General features: G+C 58.7%; 7 protein-coding genes across 7 annotated transcripts; 3 read left to right on the top strand and 4 right to left on the bottom strand.

The window, feature by feature from the left end:
- Window positions 1–268: 268 nt before the first annotated feature.
- Window positions 269–3013, bottom strand: MEP (uncharacterized protein; the record flags this gene model as incomplete). Its single annotated transcript, XM_060598169.1, has 3 exons — window positions 269–2317; window positions 2397–2516; window positions 2759–3013. 3 exons carry the CDS (start codon window positions 3011–3013, stop codon window positions 269–271), a joined length of 2424 nt encoding a protein of 807 aa, XP_060454989.1.
- A 1320-nt stretch (window positions 3014–4333) lies between these two features.
- CcaverHIS019_0210840 (uncharacterized protein) lies at window positions 4334–6400 on the bottom strand (the record flags this gene model as incomplete). The annotated part of the gene is made up of 3 exons (XM_060598168.1): window positions 4334–5446; window positions 5538–5918; window positions 6050–6400. The coding sequence occupies 3 exons, from the start codon at window positions 6398–6400 to the stop codon at window positions 4334–4336; spliced, it is 1845 nt and encodes a 614-aa protein (XP_060454988.1).
- A 1386-nt stretch (window positions 6401–7786) lies between these two features.
- Window positions 7787–11215, bottom strand: BEM3 (uncharacterized protein; the record flags this gene model as incomplete). The annotated part of the gene is made up of 3 exons (XM_060598166.1): window positions 7787–8427; window positions 8466–10935; window positions 10973–11215. 3 exons carry the CDS (start codon window positions 11213–11215, stop codon window positions 7787–7789), a joined length of 3354 nt encoding a protein of 1117 aa, XP_060454987.1.
- Window positions 11216–13915: 2700 nt separating this feature from the next.
- On the top strand, window positions 13916–15271 carry CcaverHIS019_0210820 (uncharacterized protein; the record flags this gene model as incomplete). The annotated part of the gene is made up of 3 exons (XM_060598165.1): window positions 13916–14319; window positions 14358–14772; window positions 14807–15271. 3 exons carry the CDS (start codon window positions 13916–13918, stop codon window positions 15269–15271), a joined length of 1284 nt encoding a protein of 427 aa, XP_060454986.1.
- Window positions 15272–15549: 278 nt separating this feature from the next.
- On the top strand, window positions 15550–17063 carry CcaverHIS019_0210810 (uncharacterized protein; the record flags this gene model as incomplete). Its single annotated transcript, XM_060598164.1, has 4 exons — window positions 15550–15663; window positions 15711–15810; window positions 15843–16537; window positions 16575–17063. The coding sequence occupies 4 exons, from the start codon at window positions 15550–15552 to the stop codon at window positions 17061–17063; spliced, it is 1398 nt and encodes a 465-aa protein (XP_060454985.1).
- A 623-nt stretch (window positions 17064–17686) lies between these two features.
- Window positions 17687–19027, bottom strand: CcaverHIS019_0210800 (uncharacterized protein; the record flags this gene model as incomplete). Its single annotated transcript, XM_060598163.1, has 1 exon — window positions 17687–19027. One exon carries the CDS (start codon window positions 19025–19027, stop codon window positions 17687–17689), a length of 1341 nt encoding a protein of 446 aa, XP_060454984.1.
- A 1602-nt stretch (window positions 19028–20629) lies between these two features.
- On the top strand, window positions 20630–22136 carry CcaverHIS019_0210790 (uncharacterized protein; the record flags this gene model as incomplete). Its single annotated transcript, XM_060598162.1, has 2 exons — window positions 20630–20822; window positions 20860–22136. The coding sequence occupies 2 exons, from the start codon at window positions 20630–20632 to the stop codon at window positions 22134–22136; spliced, it is 1470 nt and encodes a 489-aa protein (XP_060454983.1).
- Window positions 22137–22315: the final 179 nt, after the last annotated feature.

Here is a 22315-nt window from a genome sequence, read left to right as displayed (position 1 = left end):
AGCGCCGTTCTTCTGACTCTGAACGCGAGCACTAACCGCCAGAACAGCTTGGCTTCAATCCAATCTGCGCCTGTCCGGTACCGCCCAAAAGTCACAACACAGCACTCGTGCCACACTGCAACTCATCCACTCGCCATACTTCAACATACATTGTACACCTGTATACTCTACGTCAAGACGCGAGGCGACACAGACGGCTAAACTTCAACATTGCTTCAGATCAGACATTCAAACGTTCAAGACGGGTATTGATGCGTGTGCCCGGGGCTCACTTGCAGGTCGGCGGGACCTTGTAGCCGTCCTTGCGGACACCGCCGCCCCACGGAGTCTGGCCGACAATCTCGGCGTCCGAACCTAAGCCGCGCTCGGCAAACGCGTCCCAGATGATGCAGGCGTTCTCGCCGCCCGTGAGGGCCTTGTCCGCCTGGATGATGGCGTCGCGCGAGTCAAAGAACGACGGGCGGCACGGCTGGAGCTTCATAGCGCTCACAATGAGCTGGAGCGCAAGAGTGTTGCCGTGCTTGGGCACGAGCGGAGTCGGGCGCCCACGCGCGGCGAGCGCACCAGAGTCCTTGGTGTAATAGTCGTTGGGCTCGGATGGGTCTTCGGGTGGGAAGAGGGTGGCCGAGAAGCCATACTTCTCGATCAGACGCTGGTTGAGTACAAAGAGGAACTCTGCCCACACCTCGCCAATCGCGTGCACGCCCCAGTAACCGGGCTTGTCGAGCGTCTTGTACGTCGAGGGGTTGGACGTGCTGTTGGTCGTGTAGACAAACTTGCGGATACCGTCGACCTGGTTGGCCGCCCAAGCGCCCATAGGGTAGACGTCGGAGCCATTCTCAAAGTTCTGGTGCTCATGCACCTGGCGGATGATGGTCGCAATGGCGTCTCCCCAGCCCTCGCCCATGCCACCGGCCTCACCCCAACCGAGACAGCCCGAGTTGGCAGGGCCACCAGTGAGACGCGTCGATAGACCGTGCGAGTACTCGTGGATAACGATGCCGGCCTCGAGGTCGCCGTCGCGGTACGGCGACGCCGTGTCCCAGATGTACATGCGCATGCGGGGCGCGGTGCCGTCTGGGGGCGTCATGAAGTTGGCGTTGTTGTAGCCCGAGCCGTCCTGGGCGTTGGCGATGACAGGGTCACCACCACGGCCACCCTTGTCAAAGTTGTACATCTGGAAGTTGCCCGAGACCTCGTCAAACCCGACGCGGTGGAGAAGGTCGTGGTACTTGTTGCAGGTGTAGAAGAGCTGCGTCACGACCATGTCGATATACTTCTTGGGCGCGGCGCCATCGGGTTCGCCATAGGGGTAGACAAAGACAAAGTCTTTGCTGACAGGACGGTAGTTGTCGAGGAAGTTGTTGCGGCCCTCCCAGTCCTCGTGCGCGACGACGTTGTTGCCGACAGTCGACGCAACGGTTGTCATGTTGCCGTCTCGGGTCGAGCCCTTGAACTTGTGGTCCCACGGGTTGGACATAGTGGGGAACTCGTGCCAGCCGAAGGGCGAGGCGACGCTGTCCCAAGGCTTGACCTCGACCTTGGTCTTGCCCTCCTGGGGGTCGTTAACGCCCCATGGGAAGACGTGGTACGAGTACTTCTTGCCCTTGGGAGCCTTGGGAGGCTCGTTGGGCTTCTGCTTGTCGCCGCTTGAGGCGCGGAGCTTGGCCTTGTACTCGAGCTCAGAGAAGTCGTGTGCCCAGTCGACGACGCGAACGAGATCGCCAGTCTCGACGTCCACGTAGGCCTCGTACCAGTTGTCGGCCATCTCAACCTCGAACTTGTAGACCATACGCGGCTCACCCTCGGTTTGAGTGTACATGACGCGTGCGGGGACAGTGCCGCGGACGTCGGCGGCGGTGAGAGCCTTGCCGCTAATCAGCATAGTGGGCGGCTCAGACGGCGCGTGCTTGGGCTTGAGGCTGTGCTGAGGCGTCGCGTGGAGATCCTGAGGGTCGACGACGTTGGACGAGACGCGTCCGAGGAACGATGCGAGCGCCTCGGTCTCAGTGAGGTACTGCCCGTTCTTGCTCGGCTTGTGGCCGCACATGGCTTCGTAGTGGTCCCTGACGCGGGCCATGTTGTTGGTGATGCGGCGTGCAGCCTCCTCATCGCCCGTGTTAATGTCAATCCAGTCGCCGAACCAGACCTGGGCGGCCTGCTTAGCAAAGCCCCAAGGCCCCGAGTCCGGGGTCACTTCGTCGAGCGCATCCTGGTGTTCGGAAATCTTGGTGACGAGGTCGTCGCAGACACGGTTGCGCTCAGTCTCCGTGAGTCCGCGCTTGGTGTGCTGGCCGGGGTAGAACGAGTTGCCCCACTGGGTGTGAGCGAGATAATGCGGCGCGGGTGGCAAAGCAACTCAGGCACGGTGACGCGAGGCTGTGGCTGTGACTCACCGAAAGAACATTGCCATCACGGTCGAGGTTGACGTTGATGTTACCGTCACCGACCTCGAGGCCGTCAATCAACTGGGTTGCGTAGACGTGAGTAACGAGGGTCCTGGGATCGGTGTATGACTGGGGTTAGCATGGACGAGGGGGGTTGTTTGGGGGGTTGGGGGAGTAGGGTGGCGCGGGATGGGTGGCGGAATGTGCATGTGCGTACGCGGGAAGGTCACGAGACTAACGTATCGCGTCTGTCGACAATACGAGCGCCTTCGCTTGCCACCCACACAGCAAACGCTGATCGCCTACACAGAGGAATGAATGCAGGATGCAGGGTGCAGGAATGGATGCAACGCAACAAAGGGGAGACTCACGTCGTCGCGGATGAAGAAGCCCTCTCCCTCACGAACGTTCAGGCGGTGGGCGATAAACTGTGCGGCGGTCCGCTTGGGGTCCTCCTCAAACGAGCGCTTAACATGCACTGGAGTGTGGGGGAACGACTCGAATGCGTGGTGGGGGTGCGACGGGCCGAAGCTGAGGCTCTTCCGTGGTGACGCCGAGGTAGTTGGGGCGGCTGAGGTCAAGCCTGCGAGCGCCGGGAGTAGGGCGAGGAGCGCCGAGACGCGCATTGCAGTCTAATGTCTAGTCTAGGTGGTACTGAGAGAGAGAGTTACTAGTATAGTTAAGAGGTCAAAGGAAGAGAAGGTTGGATGAGTGTGGATAATGGATAAGACTAGACTCGGGGGTGTTTATGAGGCGACGCGAGTCGGTTAGAGATATGAGGGCCAATGCGCGGTTGAGTGGGGTCGAGTGGCGGGCGGGCGGGGTGGTGGGACGGTGGGGTGATGGGGTGGCGGGGTGGCAGAGGGGCTGGGCATGGGCATGGGCGTCCCGGGATCAAATGACATCGGCTATCTCCTATTAGCAATTGCAATAGGTTGATTGCTAGTATTTGCCACCGTTTAGAGTTGTAATCACTAATCACGCACGATAGCTAGGCAATCGCGATCATCCCCTCTCAGGATCAGGTTGATTATCGGGATGCGCCACCCAATCACCCAATCAGACCAGACCGCACAAAGAGCCAAGAGCCACCGAGTCGCGCTGCAGTCGGAGGTGCACATCCACTCGTAAACATAGTTTTTGTGCAGTTACAATTGAATCAGACGATAGCAGCGGCAGCGCTGTACATTGTCCCCAACGTCGGATGCTGAGGTGAGCAAGTAGGAGAGAAGAGTGCGGGCCGATCGGGATTTGCCACCCAGGCGATCCGAGCAATCCGTGGCGCGATTGTGGCGATGACGGTCTTCCCCGCGATCCCAATCCCCGCACTCTACCCGTCGTCTCGATTCGTGCCGACCTTTTGCGTTCCGCACGCTGTCTTGTTCTCACTCGTGCCTATTTCTGAGGTTGGCCCGCTTCACTTGAGGGTGCGCTTTGTTTTAGAGTTGGCCGTCGTGTCTAGCTCTTCTTAGCTCTCGAACTATGTGCAGTGACTACCAGCCCGTGTTCTGGCACTGTTCTGGAGACGGTCAAACGCGACTTTCACGCATGTCATACGTGGATGTCGCAAGCGTGTCATCTTCTTGGGCCAAGTTAATCTGCCAACTGAGGGCTTGAGCTTTGCGTCAACGAGCGCCCCTCAATCCGCCTGGCCATTCTGAAACCAACGTGTATGCTCTTGCAACTCACGCGCTCTCTCGCGGCCCTTTTTAAGCCCGCACCACGCAACAGCATGCAATTACACTACAGACAACTTGAAATGCAGGCCACAGGCCAGAATACGATTCAACCCGGCACGACACCACACGGCACGCCATGGACACTGCCACACCACTGTCCCAGCCTCCTCCCACTGGCGGCCCGCCGCCAGCCCCGTCTCCCTCCCACACGCGACTAAACGGTGCTGCTACATTCAGCAAGTTGAATCACAGCTGCGCACCCACTCGCTACAGCTGCGGACTAGGCGCACTGATCACGCTCGCCCGCTTATTCGACCCCATGCCCGGCCGGCTCGCTGGTGCCCCAATGACAGAGTTGCGGTTCAGTAATCTCCCCAATAACCCCGTCTTCTTCTCCTCCCGCCGGACCTCGGGGAGCGCAAAGTTGATCGTGCTGACGGGTCTTCCGCGCGGTGGTGGGGGTGCCGGACGCGGCGCGATGAACTTGGATGGCGTGGTCATGGGTGCGCGCTTTTTGGGAGAGGACGTCTTGATTCCGGCATCGGAGCGTTCGCTGGCCGCATTACTGGCGCTCCGGGAACGCGTGTTGGCCGTCGAGGATATGCGGGAGAGCGCGACCCCCTGTCCGTCGCGTTCGAGGAGGAGGGAGGAGCGGTTGGGGCGGGGAGGGATGGTGGGGTTGTTGAGAGAGCGGAGAGAGTCCCTGTTTCGCCTCTCTGGGGAACGCACCGAGTCGTGGTTTCGCATATCGGCGGAAACCATCGACTCGCGCTGTAGCGCCACACCCATACTTGGCGGGGCGGTGCCGAAGGTTTGGCGGCGGAAGACGCGTTCGCGGGCCTCACGCTCATCGGCGGTCTCGGACTCTGGCTCGGGTTCGGGAACCTCCTTGATCGCATGCGCGGCGCTCAAGCCCGTTGCGCGGCCCAGTGTCATGCTCCGGCGCTTCTCGATGCGCTCGCGGTCCGCGCGGTCCTGTGCCGCCTTTTCAGCTGCCAGCCGTGCTTCCTCCTCCCTCTTCGCTGCGATGCGGCGTAACGCAGCACGCTCTGCCGCAGCCTTCTCCTCGTTGTAGGTAAGAGCGGCGGGACCAGCCGCCTCGCCTGTCGGCAGCGCAGCCATAGTCTGACGCCGCCGCGCCGCGTTTTCCTTGCGCTCGGCCTCGGCCTTGGCCTTTTCGGCCGCCGCGTTCGCCGCCTCGAGCTTGCCTGCCAGTGCGCGATCGCCGGCTGTCTTGAAGCTGTTTCCCGAGGTCGAGCGGGACGACGCCGAAGTGTTGGACAACGCGCTGACCGGCCGCATGTTGCTTCTAGGCGGGCGAGGAGGGGCTCCGCTTTCAGGCCCAGTACGCAGGAGACTCGCACGGTTAGCACGGGGAGCCTGGTGTCAGAACTGATCGGCAGGGAAAAGGGACAGGGGTACAAGTGAGGAAAAGCAGGGGAAAGAGTGACAGAACAGTGGCTGCACTTACAACCGCAGGAGCGCTGAGACTGGCGGGCACCTGGATGGTGCGGCGGCGCTCGGCATACTCGGCAGCCTCGCGGGCCTTGTTCCGCGCGGCGTTCTCTGCCATCTCGCGCGCGTCGTAGGGCCGTGCCTTGCCTAAGTTCTGGCCAGCGCGGAGGAGGGCGGCGCGGTTCTGCCGTGGCAGTTGGGCGGGGAGGAGGAGGGACGTGGGGCGGGGTAAAGACTTGCGGCGTTCGGCGCGTTCAGCCGCCCCACGCGCCTTGTTGATCGCGGCCATCTCAGCACGGTCCTTGACCTCGACCTCCTCGACCGTCTTGCCAGCACGCAGCATTGCCGCGCGGTTAAGGCGTGGTGCGACGCTTGGCTCAGCGAGCGACGAGACGTTCTGTGGTTAGCGCGTGTGTGGTGGGTGTTTAGCATTTGGCGTGGGGCGTGGGAGGAAAGGGATGTTAGGTATGTGGCGTGAGACGCGTGGCTGTTTGGTCCGCCAGTTAGGTCCGCCAGTTCGGAACTCACCAGAGCAAGCCCAACGCGCTTATGACCCGGCACATTGTCAAAGTTGACGGGCACCTCTTCGCCGCTCACGCGTCTGTGCTCGCGCGGATCTTCCCATTTGAGGCCCATGCGAAGGGCAGCCGACTTGCTCAGGCGTGGCCCGAGACCCGAGTATCGAAGGTTCTCGCCTTCGGCCAGGTCGCGAAGGATGGGGTCGGCGGCAATGTCGTCCTTCGTTATACTGCCGTGGGGCGCCAGTTCGGGCGGATACGCGTCTATCTCGAGGACCTCGATCTGGGGACGCGGTGGGGTCAGCGCGTCAGGTAACGCGTCGGGGTAGCTGCTGCCAGGCGTGTCCTCGCCGCTCGTCATGCCTGGTACCTCTGGGGACACGTCGGGGAGTGTGAGGGATGAGGAAGAGGAGTGAGCACTGGCGAGGGTGGAGGATTGTGTAGAGGTGGGTCGGGGGTTAGAAAGGGGGGGCGTCGGTTGGGGGGTACGCGGCGGCGTGAACGGGGACTGGGAACTCGTGGGCTGGGACCGGGAGCGCGGCGTGCTCTGAGGTGGGGAGCGCGTCGCTTTGACAGGTGACGGCGTCGTTTGGAGTTGGGAGCGGCGGGGCGAACGCGTTGACATGGTCGCGGAGGCGGTGGTGGGCGGGTTTGTGACGGAGCTGAGTGGTGGGTAGGAAGGGTCCCTTACAGGTCCCTTACACGGTGTGTTGATGGTAAAGGAGGACAGGTGGTGAGGAGGGAGGGGAGTGAGAACTGAGGAGAGTGATGAGAATGATGGAGGAGTGTATAATGAGGTAGGGTAGAAGTGGATGATGGTAGATGAGAGAATAGAGTTTCTGGGTTGCGTGTGTTTGTATGAGAGAAGAGAGTTGTCTAGTTCCTGTAGTATGTGTAGGTGGTCAAGGAACCGTCGGTTTGAGGCTGATACACAAGGGGTAGTTCAACTTGATCATGCTGGAGCTAGTCAACGATCCAACGAGCCAACGAAAGTGGTTTGGAGCGAATTAGAGCATGGAGCAGATGAATAAAGGTTGATGTTGATGTTGAGGGTTAAAAGAAGTGGCAGTGACAGTGAAGAGTGACAGCAGTGACAGCAGTGACAGCGAAGAGTGACAGCGAAGAGTGACAGCGAAGAGTGACAAGCAACATACAAGCATGTGACCTCTTTCTTGAATAAATAGGCTGATAAACATCCTGTTAAATGAACAATGGGGGGACAGTGGATGAGTAGGAATTGTAGGGTCGCAGGGTTGCAAGGGCTGCAAGGGTTAGAAAGGGTGGCGTCGCGGAAACGCGGAACGCGGAACGCGTCTGTACAAGAACTTCGTTATACGTTGTGCGTGAGGAGCATGGCAGTTTGGCAATTGGCAAGGGGTGGTAGGGCGTAGGGCAGCTAGGAGAAAAAGACGCGTCTGGCCATGCTGGCCAGCTGGCCACAAAGCCTTGGTTACCACTTTTGACTTGTTTCTTAAGAACTAGCCCCTGGTGTAAGGCGTCAATGTCGTGTCGCTTGACGGCATCCTAACTCCCTTTGTGCTTGCATCAAAGTCTGCGTGAGGCGTTGCAACATCAAAGTATACTGTAAGCATGACATCACTGATGGACCGTCTACGTGTCGTCTCTACGTGCCGCCTGTCACCTCGCCGCGTCTCGGTCCCGTCAAAACTATAAGGTGTATGTGATGTGGTGTGGTGTGGTGTGGTGTGGTGTGGTGTAAAATAGACGGATGCGACCATATGACCGGCTAAGGATGCCCATTGTGGTAGGGTTGGTGTTGGAGGGCAAGCGCCTCGACCTCGTCATTGCGCGAACTGTACAAGTCCCGGCGTCCAGCGCCAGAACCCGTCGCAGCCGCTGGCGAGAGGTTGTCACTGCTCCGCGTAGATAGCGCCGGCTCAGACTCGAGGTCGTCTATACTAATGCTCACGTCCGAGTTCGAGTCTTCGGCAGCAGGGTCGAGCGCACGCCCGCCAAGTCCCAGCATCGCGTCCGCCCCACCCGCGTGATACAAGACAGAGTTGCGTTTGCTCTTGGCCGTCTCGTCCAGCGACAGCGTGGTCGGTGGCGAGCCTTGGTTGACTTGCGCCTCGGACGCGACAGCCGTGCCAGCAAACGCAGGGTCGTCGAGAGGAAGCTCGTCCATCCCGTCGTCGTCAAAGATGGCACCATATCTAGACACGAGCTCGTAGAAGATGCCGGCCGGGATGCCTAGGCTGGGCGAGAAGACAATGCCAATGTTGCGCAGCGTCATCTTGTTGATGGCCGAGTTGCGCACAATGAGGATCAGGTGGGCAGTGAATGCGCGGAGAAGAGCGTAGTTCGCAGGCGGGAGCTCGGAAACGAGCCGCGAGAGCTCGGCCACACGTGCAGAAGGGTCAACCAGGTCTGCGCATCGTTAGCGTCGGCAACTCAATGTGACTCACCAAACACGGCCAGGAAACGACCATGTAACTCGCGCGTGAGCAGACTCGTGGGCAGCTCGCGCATGTACGTCTTGAGTAGACCAGCGATCGCGTGCGGGTCCCAGCGCTCGTCCTGCGCAAGGAAGTTGACGTCGCCCTCGTGGTTGAAGCGCTCTTTCAACCCCTTGATGACAGCCGAGGCGCCGCTTAAGCGGTAGATGCCCTCCTCCTGTTCGGCGTTCTTGGCCTCGAGATACTCGATACACCTGAAGACAATGGCAGGCAGACCTGCGATCTGTGCGAGCGCAAGCGAGTCGGTGAGCGGCACACCGAAGACAGGTTTAGGCGCCGGCTTCTCAACCACCTTGCCAAAGCCCCAGAAGCGACCACTCTTGGCCTTGCGGTCGCGGTCCCGCTCATAGTTGAGCCCCGGGCCACCGGGTGATACGCCGTCGTTTGCCAGCTGCTTGAGGTAGGCGGGGCTGAACGACTGACGGCCGGGCAAAGCACTTTGGCGCTTGGTGGGCTTCGCGGTGATTTCAAGCGGCGCAAGGAGGTCCGTGTTGGCCGTGAGTGTCGAGTTTATGCTGCTTACGGGAGCCAGAGGGTGGCCTTGGCTGTTCTGCGGCGACGTGCCTGTAATCTGCGGCGCACCGGCATAGTGCTGTTGGCGCTGCGACTCCATATGGTTGATAACGCTGGGTAGTGGCGCGCCAGAGATAAACTTGGCGTTGGCGTCAGGCATCTGCGACATAGGCTTAGCTGACGTAACCACTACGTCCTTGCTCGACTTGCGCACCGCTGACCGTCTCCGCTGGTGTCCCATCTCGCGTTGGTTGGCTCCACTGCCCGAGTTCGATGCGATCGAAGCGGGCGGTGTGGCCTGAGTAACCACAGTCTCGGGCACCGCCTTTGATGGCGGCTGCTGTGGAGTCCCCTGCTGCGGGGGTGTCTGTTGAGGTGTCGTGATGACAGAGGGAGCGGGGGGCGGAGGCAAGACCTGATTCTTGAGTATCTCGATCCACGAGTCACGCTCTGCGTCACTGCCTGCGGACAGAACGTGCCTGCTCTGCGACGACTCCTTCCTGGCCGCTTCGAGAATCAAAAAGGCGTATCGCGAGTTCTTGTCCTCAGCTTGATCTGACAAGCGATGTTGCCTGCCAATCTGGGCGCCAGCCAGGTTTATTTGACCCAGCATCTGGCCACCACGCGACTCATAGTACTTCATGCTCGAGCCGTCAAGCACAAAGTAGCGCGTCTTCCATGCCGCTCCGCGGAACCCAGCCTGTCCCTTCTTGGAGAGGTAGCCCTCCTTGCGGTTGCGATTCGACTTTTGCTGGACAATGTCGCTAGCGAGGAAGTTGACTAGGTCGGTCTGGTCGCTGACGGGTGCGACGAGGAGCGACTGAAGGTAGTGCTCCAGGGATATTTTGCGCTGGTCAATCTTGTTCGGCGCAAAATCCTTCCATGCCTTGCCTTCTGGTAACGGAGACACAAGGCGCTTCCATTCCTTGCGGTTCTTGCCTGAGCGCTCCATGGAGCGCTGATCGAGGTCCAAGAAGGCAGAGAACGGCTTCGCGACGGTCCAATTCAACGCGTGCGCGTTGGGCGGGCGGATGTTGACCGCGATGATGAAGCACAGCACATCGCGGCTGCGGTCTTTGGGGATAATTGTCGAGTGGGGAATGGAGAGGCGAGCGTGGGGAAGAAGGGCCGGGGTGAGGTACGAATGATCGGGAGGAGGCGGGCTAACGACTGGGCGTGGCGCGGCAGCGGTGGAGTCGATGGAAGGCCTTGGCTCGTTGCCCAGGCCGGGTGAGATCGAGGGCCGGCTGGACGTCACGGTGTCTTGCGACATCCGGGGCGACGTCGCGCGATGTATAGAGGCCAGTTCCTCGGCCGCCTCCGGTATGGGCGATGCCCGTCGGCTGTCACTCGGGCTCGACGTATACGGCGAATGTTGCTCCACAAAACCCGCAAGGCTGTTGCTGCTGTTACTGCCGGGAGGCATCGAGGGCCCTAGTGCTGGGTCCTTCTCAGCCAAGGCCATAAACGACGCGACTTCGGGTGGAAACTGCATCTGGCTTTCGTGTCTCAATCTCTTGTCGGACATGGGTGAGGGAAGGAGGGTGGATGGAGATGGGCTGTCGTCCACGATGACAAGCGACGGTCCCAATCCGGCAGGTTCAGCTGCCGAGCGGTCAAGTGTGATTGACGTCGAGCCGGATCGCGTGACCGTGGCAGAATGCGTCTCATTGTCGGAACCTCTTCTGTGGTCCGAGGCTGACGTAGACGCGATCGTCATGGCGCTCTGGCTCTGCGGCACTCCTCCTCGCCGATTACCCACTGGGATTGGCTCAAGACCAGCCGACATCAAGCGACTATTAGCGCGCTCGCGATCTGCGCGGAGTCGCTCGTTGTCTGCAGCGAACTGCGCGCATTGTGTGCGCTGCTTCTCGATCAACTTCCAGAGCTGCGTGTTTTGCGCTTGCTGAAATGTTAGCCTTGGCCATGCGGAACCAGCTCACCAATGCGTTCCGTTCGCCAACAACAGCGTCAAGCGTCCGTCGCAGGTCGCCGCCGTGGCTTCGGACCAGCGAGTCGGCGTCGATCGTGCCAGACTGGTGTCGAGGGCTGCCTGGGCTCGCATGCTCCCTCGGTGTCGCAATGGGAGTGTGTGCAGACCGCAGGTGTACTGTTGGCCCGCTGGGGGTGTTAAGGATTGGTGGTGTTGGGCTGGCGGCGGATCTCGACGTCGCCTGAGGTATCATTGTCGTGCCAGCGTGTTGTCACATCTGCGGTTAGTGTTCAAGTTTGATGCTGCAGGTAGTACGCACTCAACGACTGGGGTGGGCGAGGAGGGTGAGAAGGGTATCACGCGACGATGGGATTGTGGGGGGAATGCCTCAAGCTCGTACCACCTTGTTGACGCGTGTGACTGCCTAGGTGTCGTCTGTGTGTGTGTGTGTCTGTGTATGGTGATGAAGCGATGCAGCGAGGCTGCAGAATATGGTGTGATGAGAGTCTTTGGAGGCTTTGGAGGCTGAAAATGAGACTTTGTGGGACCAAGGTGACTGGCGAGGGACAAGAAATGACGGCTGCTGCGCGGATGTGACGACCGAGGTGTGGGTGGTGCGTCGCCTCTTTGGCCTCTTTGGGTAAAGCTGAGTGGAGATGAAGGGAAGGAGAGTGTTTAGGCGGTATTGACGGCGTGGCGTGGGGGAATTAACGGGGGGGCGGGGGGGAGGGGTGGTGAGGGTGGGGAGGGCGGGAGGGCGGGGGCGGGGGCGGAGGGGAGGGCGTAGTTTGTGATGATGATGAGGATGGGGTGATGAGGAGAATGAGTGTGGTTGTGACAAAGACTTTGTCGGTCTGTCGGGCGGGCAGTAAGGTTGACGGGTTGGACGGCGGGTTGGATGGGGCGCGTGGGTGGTTTGCGTTTGGGCGTTGTGCGTACAGGCGTACTAGCGTAGTTGGCGTATTGGCGTGAGTGCGCTTGTGCGTGGCGTTGCTGGTCGTCTCAGGTTGTAAAGTGAGGGGATCAAATGTGGATTGTGAGGTATTAGGGGAGGGGGGAAGGAGGAGGAGTGTGCTGAGTGTTGAATGTAAATTGAATAGTATGCAAGGCTAGGTTGATGGCGAGTAAATGTGAAGGGGAGAAGAAGGGGGACTTTACTTGAGGATTCTGTAGAAGGATATTGATGAGTATATCAGAGGAAACGAGGACAAGGTGAGAGCTTGGGAGAGAAGGTAGTATGGAAACGTCACTTGCAAGGGGAGGGGAAGGGGTGGGGGAAGGGCGACTACACGATTAGTGGACACGAGGTAGGCGGAGGACATGGTTACAGGGAAAAGGGCACGTGGGTCTATGAAACACGCTCAATTCAAATTACTCTCTGATTACAATTCTTCCAATCAACCCAGTTATGTATCAGTGGTCACCATGGATTGCAATACCTTGCTCATCAGAACCATCAGAACTCCTCTCTCTGCGCATCGAGTCTCCGCAGCGACCCAAGTTAGCAATGCCCATCACCTTTGTTGCGTTTGCCTGGCTCGAGCTTGATTTATTCAAAGGTGCGATTTTCCTCACCCCGCCCGCAGTTGAATGCAAGGGATCGGGACGCAGGAATTAATTCAACCCGGGAGGCGCCGGCTAGACTATACTTTCTTGGCTGCAATTGATCGGGACGGAGTGAGGAACGCGTCGCGTCGACGCGTCAGCCCTTGCATCTTTGGATCCTTGCAAATAGTGGAGCTAATCCAGGGAACCGCACCAGCGGATCGATAACGCAAATTCTTGCACACCCAAGCCGCGAGGCTGCAAGGTGGGCACTTGTTCCATGGTACATGGTGCATGAAGAGATCAGGATGGGATCTGGAACCCACACTAGCTGACCATGGCTGGAGCCTGGAATATGGGCACCGTTGTCTGGAACATATCATCATGTCATGCAGCCTTGAGCCAGGAGAATGGAGCCTGGAGCCTGGAGCCTGGAGAACCTGGAGAACCTGGAGAACGAGAACTGGAGCCAGATCCATTCCGCGCACACGCGCTCCGTGGACGCCAAAGGAGAACCCAGAACCCAGAACCCCGCCCATCCCCGACGCGCTCGCGTCTCGGTGCATCATGTGCGTGTCTCATGGTATGCCGGCACAGGCACCAGCGTTCCCATGTTAGCAAGCTCTACAGTAATAGTTAGGTTCAGGAGATACCGGATCAAGGCACTCTGCACTCTGTCTTCACTGGGTCTACTAAAGGTCTGCTCCCGCCGGGATGCCGGCCGAGACGCTTGTGCACCGCCCACCTCAGCCTACAGTGTCAAGGAGCCGCATGGACGTCCGGCACACTGGTGTCCGTTGCGCCGTTATGGCTTGGAACACTGTGTCCTTCACGGACGTGGCATGGAGCTGGGTAGGGTTGACAGTTGTCATGTACTGTAGGAATGGAAAGGTGATTGGGTAGGTGCGCTCATCAAAGTGATGCTGCCGCGTTGCGGTCTGAGTATGGGCCCACCCTTGCGGTTGTTTCTGCTATCACCTGCTAGCCAGAGCCCGAACACAGAATGCGGAGGCCTGGGTTATGGTTGTCCTGGGTGCGAATCATCACTGTCTGCTGCCCCGTTCATCGTCGCGACTCAACCACATTCATTCCTCGCAGATGGCAAGCAAAGAATTGCATCCATTCTCGGCGCGGAGGAATCAATCTCAGCACGCGTCGGACAAGTCCGTCATCTACACTTACAAAGGTTGTGCCACGTGCGGTCGGTCCGTGACGGCACCAAACGGCATCTCGCGGACCTGCTGAAGCCGTCACCTACTTGGCGGCACATCGGTCCGGAGTTGCATCACTCCGAGAGGAGTGGGCAGGTGTTACGACACGTATAACTCGCATTGAACACAGACACAGCACCTCCTCAACACCTCAACCTCTCTCCCAATCCGTCACACCCAAACACCCCCCCCCCACAATGACATCGTCCTCCACCGCGGCCCGCGAGGCGCAGTACCTTCCCCCCTCAGATCTAGCCGCCAACTACAAGCGCGGCATCCAGCGCGACTTTGTATTCAAGCCGCACCCCTCCTCCACGATCCCCGGCTCGACCCGAATCAAAAAGGTCGAGAACTTCTACGTCCGTCCACGCTGGCTGTTCGTGCGCATCGAAACCGAAGGCGGCGTAGTTGGTTGGGGAGAGGGCACACTCGAAGGCCACACCGAGGCTGTACAGGGATCGTTGGCGGACATTGCCAGGCGTATTGTGGGATGGGACGCGATGAACATTGAGGACATCTACACCTACCTCTACAGACACCGCTTCTACCGCGGTGGAGAAGTGCTCATGTCCGCAATGAGTGGTGTTGATATTGCTCTCTGGTACGTTCCAAAGGTATTTGGGGATGAGCTAAAGCCAGGGATATCAAAGGCAAAGTTCTTGGTGTGCCAGTGTGGCAACTCCTCGGTGGGGCTGTGAGGGAGCGTTGTGAGGTGTATGGATGGATTGGAGGTGATCGGCCCTCGGACGTGCTGGAGCAGGCCAAAGCACGAAAGGCGCAGGGGTTTACAAAGGTCAAGATGAACGCTACAGAGTCTATTGCGTGGCTTGACTCCCCCCACGCCCTCGATGAGACGGTCAATCGTCTCGCCCAAGTTAAGAGTATTGGCATCGACGCCGGGTTGGACTTTCACGGACGCGTGCACAAGGCCATGGCCAAGCAGCTGGCCCAGCAGCTGGAACCGCACCGACCGCTCTTTATCGAGGAGCCCCTGCTTCCGGGTCACGTCAACGAGATGAAGGACCTGTACAACAAGACGACCATTCCTATTGCCGTAAGTTGCCCCCCCAAGAGGTAGCTGACACAAGCTTGGCGAACGCCTCTTTACCCGCCAAGATGTCAGGCCATACTTTGAGGCCGGGTGTATCGACATTATCCAGCCCGACATTGCGCATGCTGGCGGTATCTCGGAAACCCGCAAGATTGCCATCATGGCCGAAGCGTACGATATCGGCGTCGCCCCGCATTGTCCTCTAGGCCCGCTCGCATTCGCCGCTTCCCTCCAAGTAGGCTTCGCAACCCCCAATTTTGTGATTTGCGAGATGAGCTGGAAGATGCACTACAACACCGGCGGATTCGACCTCCTCACGTACATGACCAACCCCGAGGTATTCGAGGTTCGCGATGGCCACATCGACCTCCTGACCTCGCCGGGTCTTGGCATTGAACTAAACGAGGAGCTCATCCGCTCCGAGGCGGAGGAGGCGGCAAAGCTCGAGCCGTGGATCAACCCCCTCTTCCGGGGTCCGGATGGAACCGTGCGCGAGTGGTAGATGTGTAGATGCGTACATGAATAGGGGACAATGCATAGATTCTGTTCTGCCGGCTGTTGCAATGTTGAACATTCTACAGGAACGCCGGCCGCAGAGATGGGCCGAATTGAAATGGGCCGATTATCGGCCCGGCGCATTTTCGGCAGATCGGCATCGGCATCGGCATCGGCTTGTGCTTGTGCCTTGTTGACAGGTTCCCCATTCTTCTGCTTGCCAGAGTTATATAAACTACCAAACTACCATCTGGCACTCCCCACACATCAGCTCACATTACCAACATGACACGCACCAACGCCCTCCGCAAGGACTTTATTTGGGGTTTCGCAACCGCCGCAGCTCAGATCGAAGGCGGCGGCGAGGACAAGGAGAAGGCCAGTGGGCGCGGCCCCAGCGTATGTCCAACCCAAGCCTCCGCTATGGCTCTAAGTGCTAATTCCAGATCTGGGACTACTTCTGCGACAAGCCGGGCAAGATTGCCGACGGGTCCAAGGTCAACGATACCTGCGACTTCTACACCCATTGGAAGGAGGACCTTGCTAGTGAGTTGTCTCTCGGCGGTTTCTGATCCAAGTGATGAAGAACCTGGGAGCGAATTCGTACCGGTTCTCAATCTCTTGGCCGCGCGTCATTCCCCTCGGCGGAAAAGATGACCCGGTCAACGAACAGGGACTTCAGTTCTACTCGGACGTCATTGATGAATGTCTCCGTCTCGGCATGACCCCCTTTGTCACACTGTACCACTGGGACCTCCCGCTCGAGCTGTACAAGCGCTATGGCGGATGGCTGAACAAGGAGCGTAGCACTGAGGATTTTGTCCGCTACGCCCGCCTTGCTTTTGAGCGGTATGGCGACCGCGTCAAGGACTGGATCACGTTTAATGAGCCGTGGGTCATCGCGGCGCTTGGTCACTCTGCGGGAGCTTTTGCGCCGGGACATATCTCCAACACGGAACCATGGATCGTCGGACACAGCTTGCTGGTCGCGCACGCCCACGCCGCCAAAGTCTACCACGACGAGTTTGCGCAGGACGGCGGCGTTATTGGAATCACCCTCAATGGCGACTGGGCTGAGCCGTACGACTCGTCTCCGGAGAACATCAAGGCCGCGCAGGATAAGATGGACGCGGCGGTTGGATGGTTTGCCGACCCGGTTTATCTCGGCACATATCCCGAATCACTCAAGGTTATGTTGCAGGACCGCCTGCCCGAGTTCACGCCCGAGGAGATTGCGCTCCTCAAAGACTCGTCGGACTTTTACGGGTGCAACGTGAGTCTCATGCTTCTACCCCTTTAGCTAATCCAAGTTCTACACCACCAACATGATCAAAGCCGGCGCCGATGACGAAGTAAACGGCAACACCCACCTCCTCTTCACCCGTCCCGATGGCACTTATCTCGGTCCGGAATCCCAGATGGGCTGGCTCCGCGACGTGCCGTGGGGATTCCGCAAACACTTGAACTACCTGTACAAGCGGTACGGCAAGCCAATCTACATTACCGAGAACGGGTATGCCGTCAAGGGGGAGAATGACATGTCTCCGCAGGACGCGATCAACGACACGGACCGGGTGAATTACTTTGAGGGGTATTTGGGAGCTGTAAGGGACGCGATTGGGGATGGGGTCGACATCCGCTCGTACTTTGCCTGGTCGTGCTACGACAACTTTGAGTGGGCCAGCGGGTTTACTCCGCGATTCGGGTGTGTGCGGATAGACTACGAGACCAAGAAGCGGACAGTTAAGGACTCGGGGCGGTTCCTGGGCCAGTGGTTTGAGGAGAATATCAGTGTGTAGAGTTGTAGAGATCAAGTATGTGTCAATCCACAGGCAGAGGGCGACGCAGAGGGCGACGGTGAGGGTGAGAGTGAGGGGCCAACCAAGGCCCTCACGAGCCGATTCACACGAAAGGGCTGAGAAGGGGGGGGCGAATATCTCGGCGCATTCTTCGGTCCATCAAATTGCGGGTTGGGATCCATGCATCCGACGACGAGCTTGGAATGCGACAACATGCTGGATAACAGTGTGTATATGTGCGATGTGCATCGGAGCAAGTTGCCGAGGAGATCATTGGCGTTAACCGGTCTTGACAAGGTATTTCATTTGAAGCCAACTTACGTGAGTAAGAGCTCGGCCATGAGGTTCTGACGAGTTGCCCGGGAGCAAGGCACCAACCGCGCCTGATCTGTTCTGTTTATCATGACATTCACGTGATGCAAACCATCTAGTGCCAGCGTACAGCCTCCGCCAAGACTCTAAAGCACTTGGCAGGTTCAGCCACCGCCACCCCGCCACCTCCCGCCACCTCGCTTCCGTCAGAAACGGAAACGTATAGTAGCACTAAAATGTGCATAGCCCAGTAATCAATACAAGGCGCGCCCTGGCGCGTAAGATAGTAAGATGAAAGAAAATAAGATAGACTACTGGCTAGCAGCAGTGCGGGCGGCCCACATGATCGCGAGGAGGGACTGGCCCTCTGGCGAACGCGTGTCCTGTCCCGGATAAACGAGGAAGCCGTTGGTGCCCTGCGGGTCGACGACGGCGGTGAGCCACGCCTCGCCGTCGACCTTGTTGACGACACCTGAGAAAGCTCGTTCGGCCGCTGGCTTCATTCCCCGAGCGAGGTCCGGACGAAGAACGAGGAAGCGGTAGAAGGCGCCAACGACGGCGGTCGTGCCCGCACTGTCGGCGTGGGTGAGGGAAGGGTCGGTTTCTTCCATGTAATTCGGGAGGCGGTCCGAGTCATCCAGACGGTTGAAGAGGGATTGGAAGACTCGCGCAGCGATGTCCTCCGCCTCTGCAACCTTTGATCCGAGGCCCGCACCGCCCGCTGCCTTGATAGAGGCCAGGACCCGCATCAGGCCAGCAAGCATCCACCCGTTGCCTGTTGCCCAGAAACGCGTGTCAAACGTGTTGAGGTGGCGGTAGAGGTTGTGGTTTGTGTCAAGGAGGGCCGACGACGTGAGAAGCCACTGGTCGAGAGCCTGCTCGAGGAGGGCGGTGTTGTTAGTCGTGAGGCCGAGGTAGGCCAGGAAGGGCGGGATCATGTATCCCTGGTCGGCCCAGATTTCGAACTTGTCCTCGCGGTGCGAGATCGTGCCGTTGTCTGAGCGCGGCCCCTGCTGGAGGTACGCGAGCTGGTTGCCGACAGCCCACGCGTACTGTGTATCGGTAGCAAGGGGCGTGCCGACGTCGTCGCCGATAGCGTCGGCAAAGTGGGCGAGCAACCATGCCGCGGGACCGAGGGAGCATGGGTCGCCAAGCGAGCCGCCGCCGTCGACAAGGGCGCGCGGGCTCCCGCCCTCGAGGAGACTGTTGAGGTCACCGCTTTCTGAAGGGGCACTGGAGAAGTCGTAGGCGGCGAGGAACTTTGCCGCGACGCTGGCCGCCTCGAGTGGGGCGGTCGGGACACGAATCTTGCCGCCGAGAGCACCGTGGAATGCTGCGTCGCTGTATGCGAATGGCGCGAGGCGGGGGTTGTACACCTCCAGAAGGGCCTGGGTGAGTGTGCCGACCTCCCATGAGTGGGAGCTAATCTGAATAGCTCGGTCGAGGATTGAGGGCAACTTGGTGCTCAGCATGCGGTAGCTAGGGTCGCTGATTCTGTCGTCGTAGCACAGGAGGGGAAGAGTAACGCCGTGGAACGAGTCGTCGGGGGCACGCGGCGCGTGGCCTGCACGCGGGTGCCGGTGGTGGTGGGGGAGGGCGGCGGCTGCAGCCAGCTGCAGGACCGCGAGGGCGGCGACAAGGATGGCCACCATTGCGAATGGTGTTAGAGAAGGAGTGGAGGGGTAGAGTCAGAGGGTGAGAGGAGGGGGATACAAGGAAGGGGAAGGGGAGGGAGAGGGTATAAGAGGAGAAAGGGGGAGGATGGGAGGAATGGAGGATGGGAGAGATGAATAAAAGAAGAGGATGAGGGGATGGAGAATGATGGTGGTGACAATGGATATCCTTCTCCTTGGCACGTTTGCGTAGACCAGGGTATATTGTATATTGAATACTGTATAGCGGAATGGGGGACTCTAAAGTTGGTATTGTTCTAGGGAATATACTACCCCCTCATTCCGTCAGTTGCGGACTTTGTTCTCTCGCCTCCTTCACAAAGGACAGTCATGTAGCCATGGGCAGTGTTTGTATCACAGTGTCTGTGCATGCCAAGGGAACCGATGGATTGGATCACGTTTCGTCCCACGAGTCACCGAAAAGAAGCACTACCGACCCGACCGCCACCGAGTGGTGCTAGTGCTTGGTTCTTGGCGTGTACTTTCTCTTGGCAGGTTGGTTGCATTCCTCCTCCCTGGATCCCTTCATCCCTTCATCCCTTGGTACACTCACCACACGGTGCGAGCGGCGCGGGGAATAGTGGGGCCACAACCCCGTCTGTGCTGAAATGCAAGCAAGATAGTACAAGTGAGTGACAAGTGAACACTGTCAGTTCAACCTACTCAAATGGTGAGGCTCCAGTCTTCCAGTACTGTATCATGCAAGGGTTACAAGTGCCCTTTGGACGGATCAAGATGAACCACTATCCCAGGATCCCAGGATCAAGCTGCCAGTTCCTAGTTGCTTGGGAGTACAGGCACAACACGTGGGTTGTAATATCGTAACTCTAATGAAGACTAATCTCAACATGAGTTTACCTGATAAATCGCCTAATTGTCATGAGCAGACATGTGACGTGGGCTTGGGGGAGGGGAGTGATGGCCACATGGCCGGCGTATATGTAGCGGTGTAGAAGAAGTGACGATGGGCAAACTCACACAATTGCTCATTCGCCAAGTCGCGTTGCTCGCCATTACACCCTTGCCCACATCGTAGCTGACAACTACCAGTCAACTGGCAAGCTCACTGCCCTTTAAACATGGGGTAGGCCCGACCTTGACACTGTTTCGGGCCCTTCGCCCAAGTTCCGATCTTTCCGAACCGAACCTGATTCAAGTCGCCGAAGCGTAATACGCCAACACCGTTCCGGACCTACCACTAGTCACGACCGTTCGGCCGGGCAAGGGAGGTCGATATCGCGGCCCCGCAATGTCTTGGCATTGTCAGGCCCCTCACTCAGAGAAGGACCCAGCCAGGCTCAGGCCACGCTGCAGGCGCCTCAGGCTCACGTTCCTTGCTATTGACCCGGATAACTGAATCTTGACTCTGACCTCTGGCCATCAGCGGGTCGGCAACATACGGCCTGAGGAAAGGTTCGGTGCGGGTCGCGACGGTAACACACGGCGACGATCGCGCGACCGTGCAATCGCGCGCTTGTTCCTCAAGTTAACCGAAAGGTGTCCAGTTCAACACAGAAAGAGAAAACTCATAAGCTCACAAACCGAACACAGGCTCAACCACATTTACCCCCCCCGTCAACCATGTCAGACGACAAAGCCTCGATCCAGGCCTCCCTCAAGGACGACTATGGCCACAACCTCGCAGTCGAGGTCCCCGCCTCGATCGCAGCTCTGACTGAGCCCGATCGGATCGCGCTGGACAAAGCAGCGACCCGCAAGGTCGACATACTCCTCATGCCAGCCCTAGTCGTCCTCTACATCCTCAACTACCTCGGTACGCTTCCTTTTATTCTGAAACCAACTAATGCTAGACCGGCAGAACATCTCGACAGCAAAGATCGGGGGCATGACGACCGACCTGGGCATGACGGCTCAGCAGCTCAGTACCTGTGTCGCAGTGCTGTTTGCCGGCTACGTCTCCCTCCAAATTCCGTCCAACATCATCGCGTCAAAAGTCACTTGGCCCAGCACATACATCTGCTTGATGTGTGGTCTCTGGGGCGCAGTGAGCGCCTGTACCGGCGCAGTGAACAGCTATGCTGGCATGGCCATCTGCCGTACCATCCTGGGCTTTACCGAGGCCGCCTTCTTCCCCGGTGCGCTGTATTTGCTTTCAATGTTCTATACCAAGGAACAGCTCGCCCTGCGTACGGCCATTCTCTATTCTGGCTCTCAACTCGGTAACGCATTCGGTGGTCTGTTCGCCCTCGCCTGTCTCCAGTTGGATGGGGCCCATGGACTCGAGGGATGGAGGTGGCTCTTCATCGTTGAGGGTGTCATGACTGTTGGTTTTGCCATCATCTTCGCCACGTACATGCCCAATCGGCCGGAGAGTATGCGCTGGTTATCGCCTATTGAGAGGGAGCAACTCCTTTATCGTTTAGCTGCGGATCGGGGGACCAAGGATGGGGCTGAGGAGATGGGACAGCGCCAGGCGATCCGCCTAGCATTCACTGATATCAAGGTATGGCTCGTGGGAATCACCTTGACGATCGCATACGTTGCTGCTGCTGTCACAAACTTTTTCCCCATCGTGGTCAACGGGCTCGGATTTAACCGCACCACGACCTTGGCGATCACGGCGCCGCCCTATATCCTGTGTATTCTCGTGATCAACTTGAATGGTTTCCATTCCGACAAGAAACGCGAGCGCACATGGCACATTATCGGTCCGTTCTTTGTCACCATCCTCGCCAACGTCATTGCCGTCGCCACGACCAATATCGGCGCGCGGTACTTTGCCATGATGCTCATGCCTGCGTCGTTCTACTCGGCCTCGATTGTGCTGCTTTCTTGGATCTCCACAACTGTTGTCGGACCACACACTAAGCGCGCCGTCGCTATTGCCATCATCAACGCCGTCTCGAATACCTCCAATATCTGGACATCCTACCTCTACACCGGCGCGCCTCGGTACACCCTCGCTTTCGCAGTCAACCTCGCTGCTTCGGTCGTGGTCGTCCTCCTCGTGCTAGTCACGCGGTGGTACCTCGCTCGCCTTAATGCCAAGCTCGAGCGCGGTGAGGATCTCGGTAAGCAGGGCCCCAGTGCCGTGCAGATCGAGGCGGGGTTCCGGTTTGTTCTCTAAGGTGTACAGTGTGATAGGGGAAAGGGAGTTGGTGAAGATGAGTACGGGTTTAGGTAGCCAGCGAGCATGAAATCAGTCCTAATGGTTCGACGAATGGAGATGCTTAGCGCGAGCCAAGTGGATGGTCAGACGTCAGCCGAACTCGTCTTGCGCCTGTTTCCAGCCCCCAAAGTACACAA

This window comes from Cutaneotrichosporon cavernicola (assembly GCF_030864355.1).
Source record: "Cutaneotrichosporon cavernicola HIS019 DNA, chromosome: 2".
NCBI classification, from domain to species: Eukaryota; Fungi; Basidiomycota; class Tremellomycetes; order Trichosporonales; family Trichosporonaceae; genus Cutaneotrichosporon; species Cutaneotrichosporon cavernicola.
Note: the sequence above shows the minus strand (reverse complement) of the source record. Positions and strands in the feature narration are given on the sequence as shown.